The sequence below is a fragment of the Zonotrichia leucophrys genome, chromosome 2 (genome assembly GCF_028769735.1).
Source record: "Zonotrichia leucophrys gambelii isolate GWCS_2022_RI chromosome 2, RI_Zleu_2.0, whole genome shotgun sequence".
Lineage (NCBI taxonomy): Eukaryota > Metazoa > Chordata > Aves > Passeriformes > Passerellidae > Zonotrichia > Zonotrichia leucophrys.
The window spans coordinates 31,234,918-31,257,202 of record NC_088171.1 but is presented as its reverse complement, the minus strand read 5'-3'; the positions used below and the strand labels follow the sequence as shown (position 1 = coordinate 31,257,202).

At 38.6% G+C, this 22,285-nt stretch overlaps 1 protein-coding gene across 13 annotated transcripts in view; it reads right to left on the bottom strand.

Moving 5' to 3' along the window:
• The window catches only part of HDAC9 (histone deacetylase 9), a 455,649-nt gene that overhangs the window by 209,447 nt on the left and 223,917 nt on the right, over positions 1–22,285 (bottom strand). For 7 of the 13 annotated variants that reach the window (XM_064704437.1, XM_064704440.1, XM_064704439.1 and 4 more), the window contains 4 exons: positions 16,512–16,753; positions 15,431–15,581; positions 13,248–13,374; positions 11,267–11,388 (listed from right to left, as the gene is read on the bottom strand). In XM_064704437.1, the coding sequence (XP_064560507.1) occupies positions 11,267–11,388; positions 13,248–13,374; positions 15,431–15,581; positions 16,512–16,753 (642 nt within the window). The remainder of the gene's footprint in view (positions 1–11,266; positions 11,389–13,247; positions 13,375–15,430; positions 15,582–16,511; positions 16,754–22,285) is intronic. The other 6 variants (XM_064704432.1, XM_064704442.1, XM_064704430.1 and 3 more) reach the window with 3 other exon arrangements.

The window sequence follows — 22,285 nt, the reverse complement described above, 5'->3', positions numbered from 1 at the left end:
AGCCCATGCCATTGTTCTCAATGGGAATCAGCTGGTACCCATTTGAGTGATCTACTTCAGAGGATTTCAGGAAAGATTAGTTGGAAATTACTTTTTTACGTAGATGTAGCATAATTTGGAATAATGAGATGTTGCAGTAATATGGATTGTTCAGTTTTATTGCTATTACCTGGCTTATTCTCTTTTTAGTGCTGGTAATTATGGACTGATGTTGATCTTTAGATTATTCTAAGTGAGAAACAGATATGAAAGATACAAAAAAGATTAGTTTAAACAACAGCAGAATATATCACAGGCAAACAAAGGATTGGTTACCTAACATTTTGCCATGACTTGTAATTGTGTCTACAGAACTATGAACTTTGGCTGTTGATGAAGGACAAAAACAGTGTCTGCATTAATTTTCTTGTGTTTTACAGTGGCTTCATAGAGGAAGAAAGAATAAAGTAACTGTACTGTTAAAAATGGGAAATATACAGGCTTCTATGTAGGTACACAATAATTTCATCACATGAGCTATCACTGATAGGTGAAACAAACTAGTCTCTCCTAAGAAACATGATGCTCAAATACAAGCAAAGAGATAGCAAAATGATTCAGTGAAGCCACTATGTCCTATACTCCGCTCTGCTTAATATTAGCAATTTGCAAATTCTAGTATTAAATAATATAGCCTGGGGCCAGATTGCTCCCAAATGAGCTGAGGTTTTCTTGACAGGGCTTTTCTTCACTGTTTCTTTTTATTAAACATACAGAGATATTTAAGAAGAAGGAATGAAAATCCTTTTTACGCATGGGGAGAAGACATATATGAAGAGAATGCAAAAGACAATAACGCACTACTTTCTGGTTCCTGGAACACAGTAGTACTTTTGTATCAGAAGAGAGTGTGCCAGCTTCAAATCAGCATTTAATGAAGCCAGGCAGGAAATGGGGGATGGGAGAGGGTGCATAGCAAACAGGTCCTCATCTTGAGGCTAAAGCCCTATATACAAGCCTGAAGAACAGAAAGTGAGCTTTTGTCCAGATTCCTAAAGGCTCTAAAGTGAAAGCATTTCCTTTTCCTCATAAGCAGGCTGGCTTAGAAAAGCTGTGGGACAGTCGAGGTAAATTATGCTATTTGGCTAAAAAGATTCCAACACCAGCATGAGCAACAGCAGCAATACTGACATCTTCCTTGAGAAAGATAAATTGTCCACCGTTGCCCAGGCATCAACTGTTATCACTAAGATCCTTTTTAAAACAGCAACCTGAACTTCCCTAACATAATGAGGTCACTAGAAAAAATTAAAAACAAAAGACTTCAAGATCTTCAAGCAAATCTTCACAGGTATTCTCTATTTCTTTAGCTACAGTCTTTTTAAGCCGTGAAGAGTCATATGTACTGATTTGAATATATTCTACATGGTACTCCATGCAAGAGTTTTTTTTCTGGTTCATATCTAACAAGTATGAGTAACTGAATACAGAATCAAGAAATCTGTTTATTCACACCACACAGATTGCTTTTTTTTTTAATACTATTGTCTAGAGACTCACGTAGAGACAAAGATTTTGTGCTGTACAACACACAACCATAACACTCCATGCCTAAGATAGCTCAAAGTTACAGCACAAAATGATGATGTGTGGGTACAGGCCATCAGAACTGCAAAACAAACATTAAGATGACACTGGTTGGCACAATGGTGGTATTGCCATCACTACTGGTTTATCCTTTCTCAAGTTTCTTTCTAGCACTCTGGCAATTGAATACTTTCAAGAAGATACTGCATGTGGATCATGTGATAACTTGGAAATTTCTGTTGTGATTTATCTTGAAGCAGGAGGGGCAGAATTGGATAAAAACACTCTGTGAAGAGATCCTCATTTTGTCAGGTCCATTGCATAGCTCAACAGGTTCCTGGGTGCTGTGGGTTCCCAGTCATCCTGGCAATAAAAATAAATAATAAAGCAGCCTACCGGCCTATGCTATGCCAGGACCTGGAGACCAAGGAAAAAGTCAAATCCCACATTAATACTGCAACAAAACCAACCAGAACAGTCATATCTTAGGCTCCTAAGAAGCTGGTCTGAAAGCTGTGGGCTAAGGAGAAATTCCCAGTTTCCCCTACAGCTGAGAGAGGCAGAATCAAATACACAAGGTAGCCCTAAGCACCACCAGAAAGGATAAACATGAACATAATCTGGGCTTCTTCAGCAAAACTATGGTTGCAACCAAAGCCTGGCAGAAAGCCAGAGAGGCAGAGAGATACAGGTCAGCGACAAAAGCTGTTTCCAGCTTCCTCAGCTGCTTTGTGAAGAGTTGTGAATGAGTCATGAGAGACCTGGTGGTCCACAGCCTTTACAGCACATGGTTCTCACAATCATGTAACTATTCTCTGCTCTGGATGAAGTTTCTGATTGCTGCTCTGGCTTCCTGTAGGCAGCCACAGAGTGCTTCAGCCACCTCCACATGGGTATATAAAGCATAGGCAAGATGAGCCTCTTTGCCTTCATACATGACTGACTGACATTTGCTGTAGAAGGCCACATCCCACTAGAAGACAATATTGGACAATGTAGCACGTGGACCTTCTCCCCACTGGATGACAGACTAGAAGATGCTAGTAATTTGCACGCAGTATAATTCTGTGGGTTCAATGACTTCTCAATTCTGGTTATTGAAAATGCCACTTCTGAAAGAGTTCTAAATTAGATTAATGAGAGTGAAAGCTATTTACACATGCCCTCTAAAGCTCTTCCAAGAACTACATGGACTTGACTGCTGGGTGGTCCCAACAAGGCAGGAGAACCAGATACAGCAGTACAGGACGGAGATGCTTTGTTTTTCTGGCTTGCATCACCTAATGTGTTTTCAGGATCTACTGAAACTGTTTCCTGCACAACCATTCACTTTATTGGGAGTGCTGGTCATGTGTGAAACCCTTCAGTCCTTTGCTTTATTTTACTTCTGTAAAAGGTAGAATGCTTTATTTTTTCAGACTAAGGTAAATATCCATGCCCTAAATAAAAAAAACAGGTTTAGTGAGACAGATGGTAAAAGAACTAATTAGATTAGAGGGGATCTTGCAGCCCTTCTGCTCTCTTCAGGCTAAGGAAACTAATTTAACAAGATCAGAAAATTTTCATTAATTTTCTAAAGCACGCTCAAAAATTAAATAGTCCCTGAAACTACTTTAAATATCTAACTTTTCTTTGTTATTCACTGTGGTTTGTATGAAACATAAAATATTTGTTTCATTATCCATGCAAACAAACATTATCTTTCTAGGCATAATTTATTGAGTTAGATGTAGAAATTACTTATTGAACTGCTTGGATTTAGCCAAAATTGGAGATCTTGAATATCTGAACAGTATGATGTATTATTTCCTGTTGATATATGTTCTTTGTGTAACCTATAAGGCAAAAGAACAGATCTCTCAAAAGAATTTTTAATAAATCTGGGTTTTTAGCAAAGAAAGATCATCTCCTTGCATTTGCACCACAGGGTTCTACAGCAGTTTCAAGAAGGCCATGGTTTTACTGGGCCTTATGAATCCTTGTTACATCTCAAGTCTGCTGAAACCATGACATTTCACTACTATGTCAGGTTCATCTTAATCTTCTTAGAGGTAAAATCCTTTTCCAATAATAAGCAGGGGATTAAAAAGGAACTACTACTATACTAGCTTGAACCATAGAATTAAGGAATAAGGATAGTTTAAAATTAATTTTTATCTTCTCTCCACTTCATCAAATTCTGTAATTTCATTACACCTCTATAGCACTTTCTGGAGCCTACTCATCTGAATTCTCAGGAGATGTAGAGGAGAAAAGAGGATGCTTGAATAGAGGGTATCCCTCATTTGAATCATAGTAATTCAATAAATAAATTAAGATATGCATGACTGGCAGTCCTTCTGGTTAGGTCTCCACTGGTAATTCCTACCCTTTCTTCTGGCCATCTACACCAGTCAGTTGTAGCTGGGAAGAAGTGATGGGAATACAATATCCTACTTTCTGCAAATACAGCAAATCCCACTCTTCAGTCTAAATCCTCCTCCCAAATCCACTGAATTCCAAGAAAAAAATATTCTGTTCAGTGAGGAACTGCCACAGATAATCCCCTAGCCCACAAAGTCAAGGCATTTGCCATGGTCACCATTTGACCCCTAGATACATAATCTATTTTTTATAGAATAATCATGTTCATGATTATGTTGTTCCCCAAGCCCCATAAAAGAAGGAACTAGTTCACAGGGTGCTTAAATCCATCAGATTTTAATCTAGGAAACTATCCAGCAGTGATAACTCCCTGACATCAGGCAAAAAGTACAGTCCAATATTTCATCAACCTTCAGAAATTCATGATGAAACACCATCATCTTCTCCCCCAGTTCAACAGGGCATCAGTGTCATCAGTAAATGTGGGCTGGTTAGGTCTAGACTGCTGAATCTGGAGTTGCCCAAAGGCAACAGGGTGCCAAGAAAACAAAAGCAACCAAAACTCAGTGTATAATATCTTGCTCTCCTAGCAGATGAAAACCATTGGCCAAGTTCTTCTCAAAAGCAGGAAGGCAATTCAGCCCCACTGAAGAAAAATAAAGATAAAATTGGCTCCAAAGTTGTTTGGACATTCAAGACACATTTGTCTTCTTGAACTTCTGTAGGCAAGGCCAACTTTGTGAAAGCATCTCCTCATGTTAAGCAAAGCGAGAAGAAAATCCCCACGTTTGAAGTCTTAGTTGGACATCCATACCACATCTTCACAAACATACAGAATTAAAATAAATTTACTTTTAGATAGATTCTTTATGCTCTGGGATATAATTCCAGTCCCCTACAACTTAATTAGCTAAATACACAATGTAACCTTCCATCTGGTAGAGTAATTTAACAAGAATAATTGTGCACCACCATAACTCAACGAGACACTGAGGAAAACCATTGAAATGCTATTTCCTTTCCTTTGGAAGAGAATTATGTACAATTTCAGCATGCTTTGCATTTCTAACAGTTAAAGCCAACAGGGAGGTATCACTCTCATTTATATTACTTTCCCATGAGAAAATCAAAAGCAAAGTACAAAGCTTATGCCTTTGCTCATGAATGGCTCTGTAATACTCACTTGGCTTTAGCCACAACATGTTATTTGGCAGCTAAACCCCTTAATTAGAGTTGTGGGTTTGAATAGATTTTTCAGTGAAACTATGTTTTGCAGGATTTTGGAGAAGTGCAGTGTTTGCTAACCGATATCTTCTATTTTGGATGATCCCATACCATGTGATTTCCACTTTTCACTTCTCCGTTTTTCATCTTTAGATGTTCTTCTTTACTTTTCCAAAAGTTTTCAACTGTCCCTGCTCTAGATACAGTGGAAGAAAATTCCTAGACCCACTGAAATCAAACCGGACAGTTGCTACAGACTTCAAAGAGTCTCAAATTTTATATGCAGTATTTTGTAACTTATTTATCCAGAGGGAATAAGCTTTGAAATACCCATTAAAAACATTCCACTTTGTTTTCAATGGACATTATGCTCTTAAAATGCTTTAGATTTTAGGACTGCTCCCCGTTGCTTATTGAAGGGGTTTCTTTAGGTTCAAAAGTCAAAAAGGTGTCTAGTATCTGATTACTTGCTTATCAAAAAGTTATGCAAGGCATTTCTTAATGCTAATTTACAAAGCAGTTTTGAAAACATACACAGTGTAAGAAAGCTTTTATGTACTCACATGAAGCAGAACTTCATAATTCAATTTTGGTTATATACTGGTCAGTAAAAGATCTAAGACAGTATTTTGATCAAGATTGTTTCATTAGTTTCATTTGAAAAAGGGTTGGTAGTGTTGTAGAATAATTACTGGCAAAACAGAACATGACATATATACACAGAGTGGGATATTTGCTAAAAACAAAAGACATTGAATCTGGAAACTAAGCAATGTTTTTACTCACTCACACTTTCTGCAATTAAAAATGAGTGTTAAATAAAATGCATTAGAGGAATAACCTTCCACTGATGGAAAGACTATGATGGTCTCCATGAGAATCATTCTGGTGAGGACTCCTGTTGAACCCTGGTGCAGGCCCTGGCAGCCTTCATGATACCAAAGCATACCTACATTAGTTCTATTCTCTTTGACAGTGTCATTAAGCCCACCCTAGCACTTGTCTTTATTTAGTTTTAAGATATGTCAAATAAATTCTCCTCTAACTTGAGCTCAATCAGAATGAGAGGACATCCTTCCTCAGCCCCAGCTCTGATGGGCTGGAGACAAGAGCAACCCCACACTGTAGCTACAACCCCATCACATTTCCTTGGAGCTGCTGGCTCCCAGGGCCTGGACACCAGCTTGGCCTGTTCATTACGTGAATCTGGGAGCTCTGCCTCCAATTCACTCTGCAATTGCAACTGGAAGCTTTTTCTCTTTCCAAAAATTTCTACTACTAATTACATGCTCTGAAGCTATTGATACTGAATTTGGGAAGGCTGAAAATGTTTGGTGAAGAGGAGTCAAGTTCAGGGTACCTTTCCTCCTTCTCACTGGGATAAGTACTGATTTCTTCTGAGCACATTATCTATTCCAAATTTGTCGAGATGGTTCACCAGCCCAGGAAAACATGGAGTCTGGAGAGGCAGGAATGCTTAGCATCCCTGGAAAATGGGATAAAATAAGGAGAATCATATGTTTGCCTCATTTCCCCGCTTCAATAAACAAAGTGCCTCTCCCATTTATTGTTCTTGCTCATAAATTCAGAGAAAAATAGCACTTCTCTCCACTGAGATGGACTTCCTCAATTTGGCAGACATGGTAATTGAGGGTTTGGGATACTCCAAGGTTGTATTTTTAAAAATAAAAACCAAAAGAAATCCAGCTTTTTTCATATACTGTTACATCACAAAAGAATGTTTTTCCTAGAAAATGCAAACAGAAGTAAAATTTGGTGGCACAAAAGGGGGAAGGAGAAAAACCTTCACACACAAAATGTTTTTCTTCTGATCTTCAACTGCCACAGTAAATTAAGGAGTCACTAAGTGCACAAAGAACAGTAAGGAAATATTCTAATTAATTTCTTTTCTTAAAAATTATGTCTGCTGAGTTCTCATTCAGGAATCTTTCATTCTCATTTACACAAGAGCTACACTGTTATTCTACTGCCTAATCAGGTTAATTTAATATGGGTTTTACAGAGTGATCTTCACGGCTGTGCAGGGCAAACTTCTTCCTCTCTTTCATCACAATATTAAACAATCCTTCATCTCCTCTTTTTTCCTGTATGGAATTGCACAACTTCTCCCATCCAAGGAAGAAGGAACCTCATACTATTTGTTATTTAAAAAAACCCCTATGCTACGTTTCCATTGAATATGCTTCCAATTTTTGGAAAGTGAACTACAAACATCTTCTCAAATTGTTACACTGTGAGAGATCTTCAGATCCCTAAGCACAACACAAGTTGTAAGCCTACAACTCCATCTGCAAAGAAAGATTCAACTGGCACAAAATCAAAATAAATAGAAATACTGATTGACATTCCCATTCTTCCATGATTGTGCTAAGCTCAGGAAAGAAAAACCAGTTCATACTTGATATGATGATGACCCCAGGAATTTCTTCCAAAAAAAGAAACAAAATGCAGAAATTCCATCTACAGCACCATTAAAAAAAGTACACAGCTTCGGCCAGAGAGCCAACCCTTACTGGAACTTACTGGCTTTTGCTGGTTTGTATCAACACTTGCATACAAAAAATGAAATTTTAAAGACTGGAGAAAGTGCAAATATTTGGGCATTTGCCAGAATTTCTGCATTTTGAATAGGTAAAAGAAAAAATAGAAAAAATAATTCTTTGAAAAGCTCTTCTACCCTACCAACCCATATTTTTTGTTGTGCATCCTCATCAAGAGGATAATATTTTCCTGGACATCCTGGACAGATAGTCACAGAATAGAGGAGCTCAGCAAGCAAAAGTTCCCCTTATTAAATGATCAGATTTTCAAAAGTACATGGCTCCCATCAGAGCTCTTAAAACAGTCAGTATGAATTTCAGAAGTGTTCAGTAATAGGGAGGTATTTTCGTACCTCTCTGGGTAATTTAGACACATTAGTCTCATTGAAAGTTAATGAGCCATGTGCTGCTCAAGCTTTTGGGTGCTCTGCAGAAAACACATTACAGCTAGTAACCATGGTGCAAGTTTTGGGGATTTTGAAAATTTGATCTTATGCTGTTTACACTAAATTCTGCTCATAGCTACAGATGTGTAGCTTCTCATAGTGTATTTATCTATCCAGTGAAGCAATAGCTCCCCTTGCTCTACTCTTTTCAGAGTCTGTCAACACCAAGCATCTGAATGCAGCTGTGCAAAGAGTTGCATACCCTGGCCTCTAGCCCCTAGGACAGTCCCAATCCTCCATGCAGCTAAACTTTCTGAAGCCCACTGCTGACAACCTTTGCTGCATCTTGTACAGAAAGGAACAATCCAGATGGCTGAGACTTGTTGACTAACCACAGTCACTGCACCAGGATGTTAACTCTGGTATCTAAACACTGACAGAGCAAGACTCTTAAATCTTTTCCTAGTTATCTAAGCATTCCACCATTCTAGATACTAGAAGTGTAAAAGCTGCATAAAATATTTTCCTTTGTACCATTCTTTAAGAATTAATTTTTAGAAGATTAAAAAGGAGATGTCACTTCAGGACTAATTAAGCAAAGATTAAATGGATTACTGAACAAGAAAGTTCAAGCAAGCAAAATTCATGATTTACTATGCCTGTGTGACACTTGGTGTTCCCTTAGCACTGAAAAACACATTAGGATGTCAGGGAAGAATCATTCAGCCTTGTTTCCAATTAAATCTGATCTCAGAGTACCTGATTCAATCAGAGTTATCTTACAAGAGCATTTTAACAACCTTGGAGAAGAGAAATATACCTCTGTATCTTGTATTATAAAGATTAAAAAAAAAAAAAAGTAACCTAAAAGGCAAAACAAAGTTGTAATTAGAAGTCACAACAGGTATTCCTTTCTTAAGACTGAAAGGAATGTGGGGTCTGCTTTCATATGAATTGCTGACTTCACGCAGGTTCAGCACCACAGAGGGTTTGCCAGGAGCCAGTGGCAATAAGAGTTCATAGCCTAAAGGGAAGGAAAAGAGGTTCACCCCTCATGGCAAAGGTCAGATTTCTGCAGGCTTACAGCCTGTCCATATACATGAGTGTTCGTGGGACACCTTTGTCTAGTAAGGTCCCGTGAGGATGGCACAGGCTCCACAATGTCCCCTCTGCCTGGAGGATGGCCTAGAGCCACCCAGAGCAGTTTGGGGTCATTTGACTTGTGTCGATTTGGTTCCTGTTGCTTTTACACTCAGCCTGATGAACAATCATTGAAAACTTTGTGGGGATGTTGCTAAGACTGGAATTAAACATCTCTAGCACACAGAGAGACTGGATGTGTAAATAGGATATTAACAGTTGATATTTTCACGGATATGGAGAGATATCAAATATCCTCTGTGGGTAACATACAACATGCTGTACACTTCATTATATTTGCTTATCAGAATCACTATGTCAATGTCATAGAAACGTTTATATTAATGATTATATTAGTATTTGTCTATTTATTCAGTAGATATCTTTTCAGAGAGTCATCATGTCCTTTGTTCAATTTTGGAACTGATGCACTGCATGCCCAAATATTTGGAATAACATATAGAAAACATCTGGATTTAATTATATTATAGTCCTCTTATGCAGACAATGGGAATTGAATTAAGGAATATTTTGAAACCCCCACAGAGATATAAAAGTATTAGCAGCTGCACGAGAACTTTACTGTTACAAAGTCTGAAAATGTTTTGTTTTACAGATCAACAGGCTGACACATCATAAATATCAATCATAATGTTTAAGATACATAGACATGGAAGAAAAATTAAAGCTTGCATTTCAAATACATGTAGATGAATTCATAGCATTTAGAAGATGCAAAATGCATCCTTTTGTTCAAAGAATGAAAATGTATAATCTATTGGCATAGAAAATATATGTTGTATGGTGGTATTAAACAGAGAACCACATAAGGGCCTATTATGTTGAACAGCCTGAACAAGATTTTATAGAATCTTGTTATATTGCCACCATATTGTACAAAGGATAATTCAGCTAGAATAAATTAGCATTTTGCTTTTCATGCTTCCATTCCTTTGAAAATATTTGGGGATATAATATGAGCTTAGAGAGTCTGCCCAAAAGTATTAGATACAGGCTGGATTTTCTCTCTGAATATCTTCTGGTTCCAAATGCCACTTCTTTTCAAGTCAGTTTTGCAGTTAGTTTTCAATCTCCCAGTGGCAAAATCGCACTCAAAGGCTGTTAGCACAGTAGGGGGTCAGACTTTCTCTCTGAACGTAACTATATCACTCAACAGCAGACTCATGCAATAAGAGATCTAATGTTTTCTTTTCCTTCTCCCCCCTCCTCTGAGTGTCTCCCTGCATTCCTGGATACCAGGCACTGCACCAAGGTCCTGAGGCAACAGCCACATGGACTCCACTGCCATTCTGGCTTTTTTTTATGGTGCAGAAAAAGCTAAGTCTACATTTCACCTGCTGTCAAGATAATATATTCAATTTTTAGCTCTTCTAAAATACTCTAAAACCTTCAAAAGAACATTTTCTATGTGTCAGAAGAGATGTAAATTGGACACAGCGCAGTGCTGGTAATGGCAAGGTCACGGATTGGATCCCCATATGGGCTATTCACTGAAGTGTGGGACTCCATGATCCTTCTGAGTCTCTTCCAGCTCAGAATATTCTATGATACACATACAAATGCTGACAATCAATGACTCAAAATATAATATTAATCCAATTCCTCCTCTTTCCATTATTTCCCCTCAAAATGCCCTGAAAGACATTGTCTAAAAGCAGAATACCATCTGAAGATAGATACTTTATCTACCAAGCAGGGCAGAGATAGTTATTAAAGCTAGAAGAAAGGCAAAGAAAATAAAGATCCATGAAATGATGATCTGTTTAGAAACAAAATTTATCAGAACTGAAGCCTGCACTAGCTGTCAACACTGGGAAACACCAACTCTTGGTACCATGTGGCCAGGCTGACCTTGGAAATATGCAGTCTGGATGTTTGAACTTACTCATGGCATCATCTTGAACTTATGGAATATGATATATACCTTGCTGATGGACAGCCTGGTTAAAATAAAGGGTGGGAGAATTGCTGGGCAAGGGGCTCGAATAAACGACGCTAACTCACCCGTTTTACGAAGTGGAAAATCATCCTTCGCATCCTGTGCTCCTGGTAAAGTATATTTGTATGGTGGCGAGGCCCCGCTCAGGGGTGGAGAGCTTTGATCCAGTGAGGTATGGTGGGCAGCCCTGCAGCAGACACAGAGGTCACAAATTAGCTGTCACTGAGGTGACCAGCAGTAACTATCCCCACATGTTGTACACGTCTCAGCTGTGTTTATGTTCTTGTTCCTCTAAGTGTGCACAAACCACAGGCTCATGTAACCAATTTCACTCTTACAGTAAGTTATGGAACTCCTTGGGATTCCCAAAAACACATTTTTTGCACTCATTACAGAAGTCACATAGGATAAGATTCATGCTGATCTACAGACAAGGTCTGTCTCCAGTTTGGGGAATTGACCATTTCAGGTGGTTGCTTTTTAATATGAATCAGCTGACACACAGCAAAAGCCACTTAAGGCTTGTTTATCACGTACAAATAGATGTATATTGATCAAACCTTCTCTATCAAAATGTGGGGAATTTCCAGGGCAGGAGGGTTTGTATACAATAACCCGAAATATTGAATTATTATCTCTTGGATAATAATTCCTCCCCAAAATTATTTAGTGGACAAGGTAAATGAAACCTTGAATTTAAGTTCAATTTGTAAATTTTGTGAGCACACCACTAGCATATAGCACTCATGTCAGCAGAAGCTTCAAGTTGAAGAGTGTTTTCTGTCAACTCCTGGATGATAGAAATAATGTGGGCAGAGATTTCTGAACAACCACGCAGAAATTGCATCATGTGGCTCAGAAACAGGGGTTGGGTTTTTTGTTTTTTATCTCGAGAGGGAGAGAGAGAAAGGAGAAAAACTTTCAGACTTTGTGTTTATCTAAACATTATTTTACTTGGCCTTTTACAGACTCTGCTTGTCTTTCCAATGCAGTGTGGTTAATCAGTAATATGTCTCTGTCATGAGAGGAAGTACTACTTTCTGTAGTGTAGGAGAAGGCATCCTCTGAGCTCCTCATACTCAGCCATCTGAGGCTCAGATTATTAGTCCAAAAATCTTACATGTTCAAGAAACTTTTACACGTTATTTGGAAGGAAAAAATTAATTAATTACTGTATCTCCACCAAACACAATGTAACTTTACATTAAGTCATTTCACCAAAATGCTCTTGTTAGCTCAGAATGCAAACTCCAAGGATCAAACTTCAGCAATCCATTTTAAAAAGAATAAGTAAAAGATGGAAATCTAGTGTACCATATGCACTTCTGCTTGTCCTATTGGAGGTCAATGCAGGCATGACATTTAAGTCTTTTAGAAATGCAGACAGAGTTCATTTTGTTGGATTCATTTATGTGGGGAGTAAAAACTGCAAAACTGTAAACTCTTAACATGTCAATAGACCATTTGAAGGACTCATCACTTGCTTCCATGGTCTAAGGAGATTCTTGTCAAGGACAAGCTATCATAAGAATATGCAGTCTGGATACTAAAATCCTGAGTCAGAAAAGTGAAATGAACACAGTCTTTCTCAAAATCCTTCTGAATTACTAACATCGTTCAAGCAACTTCACTGGAAGCAAAGCAGCATCTCTTCAAGAGGAAATGTTTTGTGATTCATTCAAAATCCAAATAAGACAAACACAAAGTTGTTTTAACTGCAAAAAATTAAGATACCTGGAAAAATGACAGGTATGGTTGTAAAATTCGTGACAGCAACAGCTACAGATGCTACAGATGAAGCAGCTGAAATAAAAACAATTATAGAGATTTTTGATAGAGTCTTGTTCTGTATAGTTCTCATCACTGAGCACCAAATACTCCTCAGTTCAACCAGAAATGTAACACTTCTGGCTTTTTGCTAATCTTTGGGTTGAACTGCAGCCTTGCTCTGGAGGCAGACTCTCAACACCCCTGCTGGAAAAGCATTCTGCCAAGTTTTAGCTGATACCTCAACAAGACAAGGAAGCAGCTTAATACTGAACATACGTGTACCAGAGCTTGGGGTGACGGCTCATGGAATGATTCTTCCCATTTGCTGGAGAGTCTTTTGTAGCTGATTTACTTAACAGGAACTCCTGAAGTTTCTGCTTCACTTCTGTACTGGCCACTGCCCCTAAAAAATACAGAGTTAAATGCGTCTTATATCTTTAGTTTAAAAAAATTGCCTTTTTAAAGAAAACAAACCCCAAAAAAGAGTCTGTGCCTTACTGCTGGAAGTTTTGGAAACCATAAGCTAACTATTGGTAGAAAAATTCAAAATGAGATAACATTTGGATTAAATGCTTGTCTGTGGAAGCCTGAAGCTGGCCATGACCCAAAAATCCAGTGAAGTCATAAGGAATATTTCAACAGTAGATGAGGCCATTTATCCAGGGCCAGATGTATCTAAAGAATTTAAATTATTTCCTGATAGTTTCCAACAATCTGAATACAGAACCAGCAATAAAACTAAAAAGACAGTAACAAAAGGTCAGTTTGAATTTTTAGTAACGAATGTTTTTTCTTTTAATAAAGTACTAGTAGTAACACAGCAAAATTGTCCTCTGAACACTGTCTTGGTTACAAACAGAACACTGCAGAAAGAGCCAGTAGTGATTCTTTTAATTGTAGCCCCTTAAGAGCCTCTATGTGCAAAGTTTGGAAGACAGGAGACAATGCATTTTGGCCTCTCTTGGTGGTCAGCTCAATAGAGAACAAAAAGTAGAGCATGTCATTGTAAGGTTAAACTGCCAAGCTTGCCAAAATAGTGTTCATTGAGAAAAAAAAATATGACAACAAAAAATATTTTGGTTTTCAATAATCAGAGACAAAAAAAGGGATGAAACCTCATTTCTTTCAAAGGTGCAGCACTAAAACATATTTGATACTCTAAGTATTTTTGGTTACCCAACCCTGACACACCAGGCTGAGATGCTGAGCATGTTCCATGTGACCCACTGTCCACAAAATACCTCTACTACTGCTCTGCTTCATACTCCAACTCCCCTGTCCACACCTCCCTTCCCTCCTCTACTCATTAAAAAGATCATCACCACCAACAAACTCTGGGGCTGGGGCTGGGCCTGGAGGGGTCACAAGCTTCTTGGCTGGCTGTTACATCCTGAGCAGCCACCCAGCAAGCTCAAACTGAGAAGGGAACCATTGAGGTCACATCTCTGCTCTTCCTCTGGCAGGAGCACTAATAAAGCCTAACTGTTCATATGGAGGATGATTTTTTTTATACTACTTAGAGGAATCTTTTGTTCCTGCAGTTTCCACACCCTCACATTTCTAGGTCAATAAGAGGGAAACTTTTTTATGGGCTCATTCTTCTCTAAAGTACTAGGAGCACCATGGACACCCTAATCTCTAAAGCCTATGACATGGTACACCTACATCTGTTGAAGTGTTATATTTTTCCATCCAAGGAAAAAAAGCTCTTTTCTGCTTCAGTCTTTGTCAGTTAATTCTTGTGCTCATTTACTAGGGCAAGTAACAGTATCTGATTGTGGCAGCTTCATTTTGAATATCTTCATACTGTACTTTAACCTGATTTTCCAACTGACCTCACTAAAGAGAATTATTTGTATCTGTCTCCCTCTAGTGAGCACCATATCCTATCAAACCTTTATAGTTATTCTCTTTATAGCTATAAAAGCTAGAAAAAACTCTTGGTTATGCCTCAAGAAATGTCATCAAGAACAAACACAAGATAGTTTGAAAAAGTCCTAGCAAAATATTTAAAAGATTCATCCTAAGATATTCTTAAATATTTCATTTTATTTTCAGTCTTGAAACAAATCTCAGCAACTTATTTAAATTTTTGCTGTTTTGTAGTGCTTTCTGTATTGAGAAATAAGTTCTTCAGAAAGTTCTCATGTGAAGCTTTATGTTTTCAAATTTTCTCATTTTCTATACAAAGAGTTTGACTCTTGAGATGCATATCTGCGAGTCTGTCAAGCTGTGCTTTCCTGCAGTCTTCCAAGTCTGCACACAAACCAGAAATGTGTTTCTGTGGGTGCAGTGGGTGGCCCTGCCCTTCTCAAAGCACAGTCTTGACTTCTCGACCCGCGTATTTCACACAGGAATAGGCTTCCTTCAGGTTCCTGTTCATAGTTCATTTTGGCTGGGAGAATGCAAAGGGGAATAGATTCATTTCTTATTAGGATTCATGGTACATTGGCTCTTACTTTCTCGTCCTCTTTCTTTGCCTCGGAGGGGAGGAAGCTGTTGCTCCCTGCGATGCCTCTCCAGTTCCTGCTCTTGTCTCTGCTGCTCCAGTTTCTGCTCTTTTTCAAGGAGTTCTTGCTGTTGTTTAATGGCTAGTAGTTCCTGTTGTAACTTGCACAGAACAAAAAGACATGAGAAAGTGCAGCTTGCAATGTTTTCTAGGTCAGTCCAGGTTAAAACAACCCCCTTGAGTAACTGAGGATCAGTGCTTGCTTTTATGCTTATACTTCTTTTCATCTTTTTACTGACTTTTGAGCGGCATAGTGCATTACTGGCTGTCACCAAACTGGACTCTAGTGTCAGGTAGCAGCCTGCTGCTCTGGTTTCACTTCTTTCTCTTTTGGCAAAGATGCCTGGAAACTTCACATTGCTCTTTGCCTGTGCATCACCTAACTCTGGTTGCTGTGCTCTGCTGCATTTGTCAGCTCTGTCAAGTGGAAGCTTAGTACAGCAGCACAATGGCAAGTAGATAAGAGTGGAAAAAATGAAATGAAAAGCAAGATCATAAATTCCCAGTCAAAATCCATTACAGCAATCCTGCCATAGTGCATGCAATCCCATAAATCATTTTCTTTTTGTATTATGTGAAAAAGCTCAGAGAAGAGTGAAAACACAACACTATCGGGGTCTGCCTCCATTTTACAAATGCAAATATTATGCACTTCACTATCAATTTGATTTGTGGTCACAAACTCAGTAGCCCAAAAAAGCAGTGCTTTAATATACTGAAAACAGTATATACCAAAAAACCAGGCACATTGAAGTTCAGCTGAAAATCCAGGTTGTAAAATAGGTAGTTCTGTCATTGGTGGATGTGGTGGCTTCATGAGCTCAGTGATTCTCACAGTATTGCCTTGGTCTGTGAGCAGTCACTGCCAACACTTTTGCTTTAAAAGGCTTTTGTCACCCCAATACAGAGAAAAGAGCACTCAAACACCAACTCTCAGTCACAGCAAACCTTTCAGCCATGTTCCCTTTCTGTGTCTGCTAAGCATATTGACTTTGCAGATAAAGTAAGGGACAAATGAATAATGTTGCTACCTTAATGTGCTCCTGGAGCTGGGCCTGATGCTGGCGGGTCAGGTTTTCATGCTGCTTCTGGAACTCTGCAATGAGCAGCTGTTTCTGAATCTGCTGCTGCTGCTGGATCAGGAGCAGCTCCTGCTGTAGCTGCTTTTCGCGCATAATGGGGTCCACCATGGGAACCATCATCCTGAGATCCGTCCGCAGGTCTAACGGGGAGATCGGCTCCAGCCCCACTGGAACCTCCGACTTCACATCCACTGGGGGAACAGAACAACAAAACATAGACATGGTAAATACAACAGGAGAAGGAGAATAGAGAGCATTCCTACAGGGAAAAAGACCCGTTTCACTCAAAGACTGTTTCCATGTACAGACCTTTCAAAACATTTAACACAATCTATGCTGTATGCAATCTTCAGCACTTCCTTTCCATTCTCTGCAAAAATACTCCCAGATTAATATTCTGCTAAGCAGGTTAACTACAACCCAGGTTCTAAAACCATGGAGCAATATTTAGTGAAAATCTCCTAGGCACTATTGATGCTACACAATAAACACTCAGGGCTCTTGCTCAGCATAAGATGAAGGCATTGCAGTTCCCGCTGCACTGCAAGAGATTTTGAAAAGCTAATAGGTAGATTTTTCTGAGTATACTGTTACACATGAAAAGCTACTCAGTGCTACATGGCTACTGCATATAAATATACCCGGCAAACACAGAGGAATAATGTATAACATGGGGCAATAATTTGACACACAAAAGGACAAGTTTTAAATCAGCTTTTGGGAAAGTGAGCACCATGCATAGCACACTACATATAGGCCTGTAAGAAAATAAATTACTTCAAATTGTTGTAGTGATGCTATAAATTCTTAATCCAGCATTAAACTACTTAATGGAGGATCCTGTATCCTCTATCTCCTAATTTAGATCAAAGGGACTAAAAGATAGAAAAACAGAGAGATTTGACCACTTTCACCACAATACCTATAAAGTATTTTCCTTATTTCAGTATTGCCCTGATTTTCGCATCAAGTGAAAAGAGTGAGAGTAACTTTATCTTTTTCAAAAGAACAAAAGACTAACAAGCAGCATATCTACAAGAGGAAAATAAATAGCAGCTGAAGGTCTCTGCTAAAGCCCAGCAGTTCTGATTCCATCCACAAGAGGACAGTGAAACACAAACACATTCACCCTTGTTCCTATTCCTCCACTATCTTCATTGGAAAATAAGATTATTAACTGAAAACAAACATGCTGTCGGAAATTATTTGGGAACAAGATTTTAAGCATATTTTCTCCTTTTTCTCTGCTGCAGCTGTATGTGTTTCCAGGAGAAAACCAAAACGAAACAGAAATATTCTAGTAAGCAGAGATAGCAAAATTGAAGCAGTAAAAGTTGAAACTGCAGCAAATGGAGAGGACTGAATTCTAACTGTATGATCATTGGTAAAATGATCTATTAGTAAAAGATTTTATAAAAATAAGGGAAAAGGCATCAAATCTTTTCTACTGATCACAATTTTTTTATTCTCAAAATTCTGAAAACATACACTTTTCTGGGCCTTTTTAAGAAATCCTAATAACTGTGATTGCAAACCCCACAGCATAATTTGGTTTCTTAACCCACTATCCCAACAGAACGATTGTGTCTAAGTGCTTACTTTTGTTCTGAGACTAATCACTAAATTATAAAAAATCACCTTTAACTTACAAAAACTACTCTTGATTATAAATAATTGCCACCGACCAAGAGAAATGGACAGGCAAACCCCCAGCCTTTCATCCCATTTATTCAGCAGCAATCCACATTCCATTTGTCTAGACTAAATATAGCCGCGTTTATACAAGAAATCAATAGTGCTTGCAGAGAGCGGAGCAAAGACATGAATATTTCATCAAACCCGGAGAGAAATGGCAATCAGCAAACTGACAGCAAACCGTGTAGGCTGACTGCCCCGCCAGATAAGTCTCCTGTACTTGGACAATGGCTCATTGCCTGCAAGTCACAATCGTATCATCAGCACACTTCTATTTTTAACATTAATTGCATTGTAGGTGACAAAGGTTTATCATGTTTAAAGGGGAGAGATGGATTTTCTTATATCTCCTGTAACAGGATAATAAGCCTTACTAGGAGCAGTAACTGGAGCTCAGCAAACCCTGCAGGGTCTGGTTCACAATAGTGTTTGCAAACTGAGCCCCGCAGAGTTTGGTTCACAATAGTGTTTGCAAACTGAACCCTGCAGCTTGTTTTGCAGATACTAGCTGAAAATCAACCTCTGCAGATCTGCACGGTGATTCAGGCTGATTATACTTCCCATCTTGGACCAGCATCGCATTTCTTCATTTTCAGAGAACGTAGCATGAGGGAAGGCCTTCAGATTTTTTTAACAATGGAAATTTCCTTTCACTATTAGTAAAATCTGCAACTGAAACCAGGCTCAGTTTGGTAAGCTACACATTTTCTAGAATTTTCACACACTCAAATAATAAATTTAGTACAGAAATATCTACTTCATCAAGTTGACCTTAACCTCATTCCTTAATGTGAGAGAAAACAAATATTAGGGTAGTTCTAGACTTGAATCCATAGAAATCAAGACATAATATTTAATATAATTTCAGTGCCAATGTTTACCCACAAATAAAGACAAACATTTATTTCCTGGCATAAATATTGCTAACAGTAAGGCTATCACCAATACTTCTAATAACTGCTAACATAGCATATAGTAACTTTTAGAGATAATTACTGTCTTAAAACTGAACTAAGTAATAATCAACTTCATCAATTAAATTATTCTAAACAAGTAACTGCAGGATCACCAATCAAACAATGGTTTGCTACTGTCTGTTTCACAGTCCTAATGCCACATGCCCTTTACATTCTTACTTGTTACTAGCTGACAAGAAAGACACAAAGCAGCTCCGTGGAGCTACGTCAGTGTGAAAAATGTGTAATGGAGCAGAGAATCAGAATCAGCATCTTTAAAAGCTTTGACTTTTAGCTGAAGCACCTTCCCTCCACCACCACACCACTGCAATTTGAAGACTCTGGAGAGCAAAGGTGATGCAGAATGCTTACTCTCATTGGGGCTTTTTATGTTTTTTAACCCCCTCTACACAAATCCATGTATGTGTGTGTATATATATATTCTGCAGGTAAAAAATTAATGACCTAATCAGTGCCCTCAACTTCAAACATCACCAGGAGCAGTGGGATGCAGGATCTAAGCAACAGGATTCATAAAAATATTAGACAAAGAAGGAAAGGGATTGATAATGAAAACAAATATTAATCAGAGTTTGGTAAAGGCTAACTTCACTTATTCTTCAGGATTTTCATATCACCAATGGAGTAAAGCTGTAGCAGGCACGGTTCAGATACTGTCTTCAGCTCTCTCCACTGCAGTCCACAGCAGATCCTTCCCAACAGCTCTGCCAACTACATAGCAAGCCTGGGATTCCTCTCTAAGGTTAAATAAAGACAAACTCTCTGAGCTCAAGTCAGCTGCGGTGAATACAACAGTAGGCTGCAGAATATTAACTAAAAACGTTACTGAAAGCTCAGTGATTCCAGGAAATATGCCAAAATTTGAGTAGAAAAATATTTAATTTTCAGTTATAACACATTGCAAAAGGCATATGTATTTATTTTTCCTATAAATACTCAATTGCCTTTATCTTGAAACATAACAACAAAAATAGTCTCAGAAGAGTGTCCATATCAATTATACTCCATAGATGGCACTTCCCACAGGGCTTTTGAAATTCTGTGGAAAGAAAATAAGACACTTGAAAAATTGCATGCTTGTTGAGTGATTTAGATGCTTGAAGCATGTGTAAAAAGAGGTAAAGGAGCTTGGTTTAACCCTCAGGCTCTGCATTTTGAAACCATTTCTTACAATGGGAACACTGAACAACTGTTAAGTCTTCCACTAAGAGATGGCATTTCAATCTCTGTTTCTGGTGACTGGTTTCAATTTCTGGTGTATTAGGAACACAAATTTTCCAAATCACAAATGCTAAAGGAAAAGATCAGAAAATAAAGCAGCCCGCTTTCTTACCACCATCTTCCAAGACGGGCAATCTCCTTTTTTTTTGTTGGCAGTTATCTTTCTTGGCAAACATTTCTGCCACCTTTAAATCCAGCAACTGAAACAAGGAATGCCGTCATCACCTGAACAGTCGTCATTCCTGATTTGAGATGCAATCAAGAAGAATTCCAGTCAACTTGCTTATAAACCATCTTGTCTAGTACATTTATGATTCTTACATAAGAGGAACTGTGTGGACGGCTGGGACTGCAGGGATCCAAATTTACCTTTTCCCAAAGGAATGTCTCAGTTACACTGTTGGGATGGGACCGTAACAAAGGCTGGAGATAGGGACAGGGCATAAAGCTGGTGAGCCGCCTTCTCCTGCCTAGGTTGTTCAAGGCAGTCTTATACAGAAGAAGCAGAAGTTTACTTTATAAAGTAAACAAGGAGGACTACAGTAGTTGGAACACTAAAATAAAACTACATCTGACAAAAGACAGATGACAAGTTTCCCCAACCAGCAGTACTAGGTAATAAAAGCATATTCCTGAAAACACACAAAACTCAAGTAAAATCTAGAAGAACCAGTATGAAAAGCAATGGCCACACTTTACCCCAGACAGAATCTTGGTGAAGTACTACAAAGAGAAGAGAGTTTATACCAGTGCTACTCTTTTGAACTATGCCTACAAAAAAGAGCCCAAAGTTATTATTAACTTGTACAGTACTTTTCATAGTTTTCATATGCTTTTCATAAATTGAAAAAAAACCAGAATAATTTTGCACTATTTATTGTAAAGGAAACTGGCTCCATTTTGGCCTCTTCATACAAAGAAAGCAAAAACACTTTTTGCGGAATTAGCCATCAGTCAGTCATGACATAATCAGAGCACTAAGGAATTTAGAGAAAAGAGCCCTAAATCCTGAGAAGAGTGGAAGATTCCCCCCTCACCAATAAAGATAATACTTTAAATTTACTCTACAATTTAAACCTAGTATTTCTTTAACCAGATTTATGTGCCAACTCATTCAGGACTTGAAAAGCACTGATACCTGAAAAGCTGTAACAGTGTCTTTGAAACAGATTGAAAAAAATCTTTGAAAAGACTGAAAAGATGAAATACCGTAGGAGGTTGAAAGTTGCAGGAATAAGGAACAGAGGGTAAGAGGGAAATTTTGGCAGCCATGTGAACCACAACTTAACTGGCAGAAGATGGGACAGAGAAGGACTAGCCAGGCAATAAGACACGAGCAGAGGATGAAACACAGGAAAAGGAATTAAATTTCTGCTCTGAGAAGCTGGATTAGAGGGACACTGCTCACTCTGTAATCCAAGAGCAGCCCTGGCACAGTGATAAGGTGGCAGTGAGGCCACAGTGTAAATAAGGAGCTAACACAGGAGCGATGTGCCCGTGGTGAGGATGCTGGGAAATTAAGCGAGCAAAGTGGTTTTGAATAGCCATGAGTAAAGAGGACTGAGACTGGCATGAAAACTGCCACTGAACAGCAATTGTTCAGTGTTGAAGAGTGCAGAAAATGCCCCAATCTGGAGCCTGCTTCCTGGAGGAGAGGTGGCTGGCACCTTCCTGGGAGAAGAAGTGCCACAGCAAGACCTGCGAGGCAGACGGCAGGAGCGAGAAGTTGAAATGTTAAGAATAACTAGTGACATCAGAAGTACAAGTCAGATGATCAATAAACTGTGAAAGGTTAGGTTACCTCCCATGGGATGCTTTTATCATTTCAGC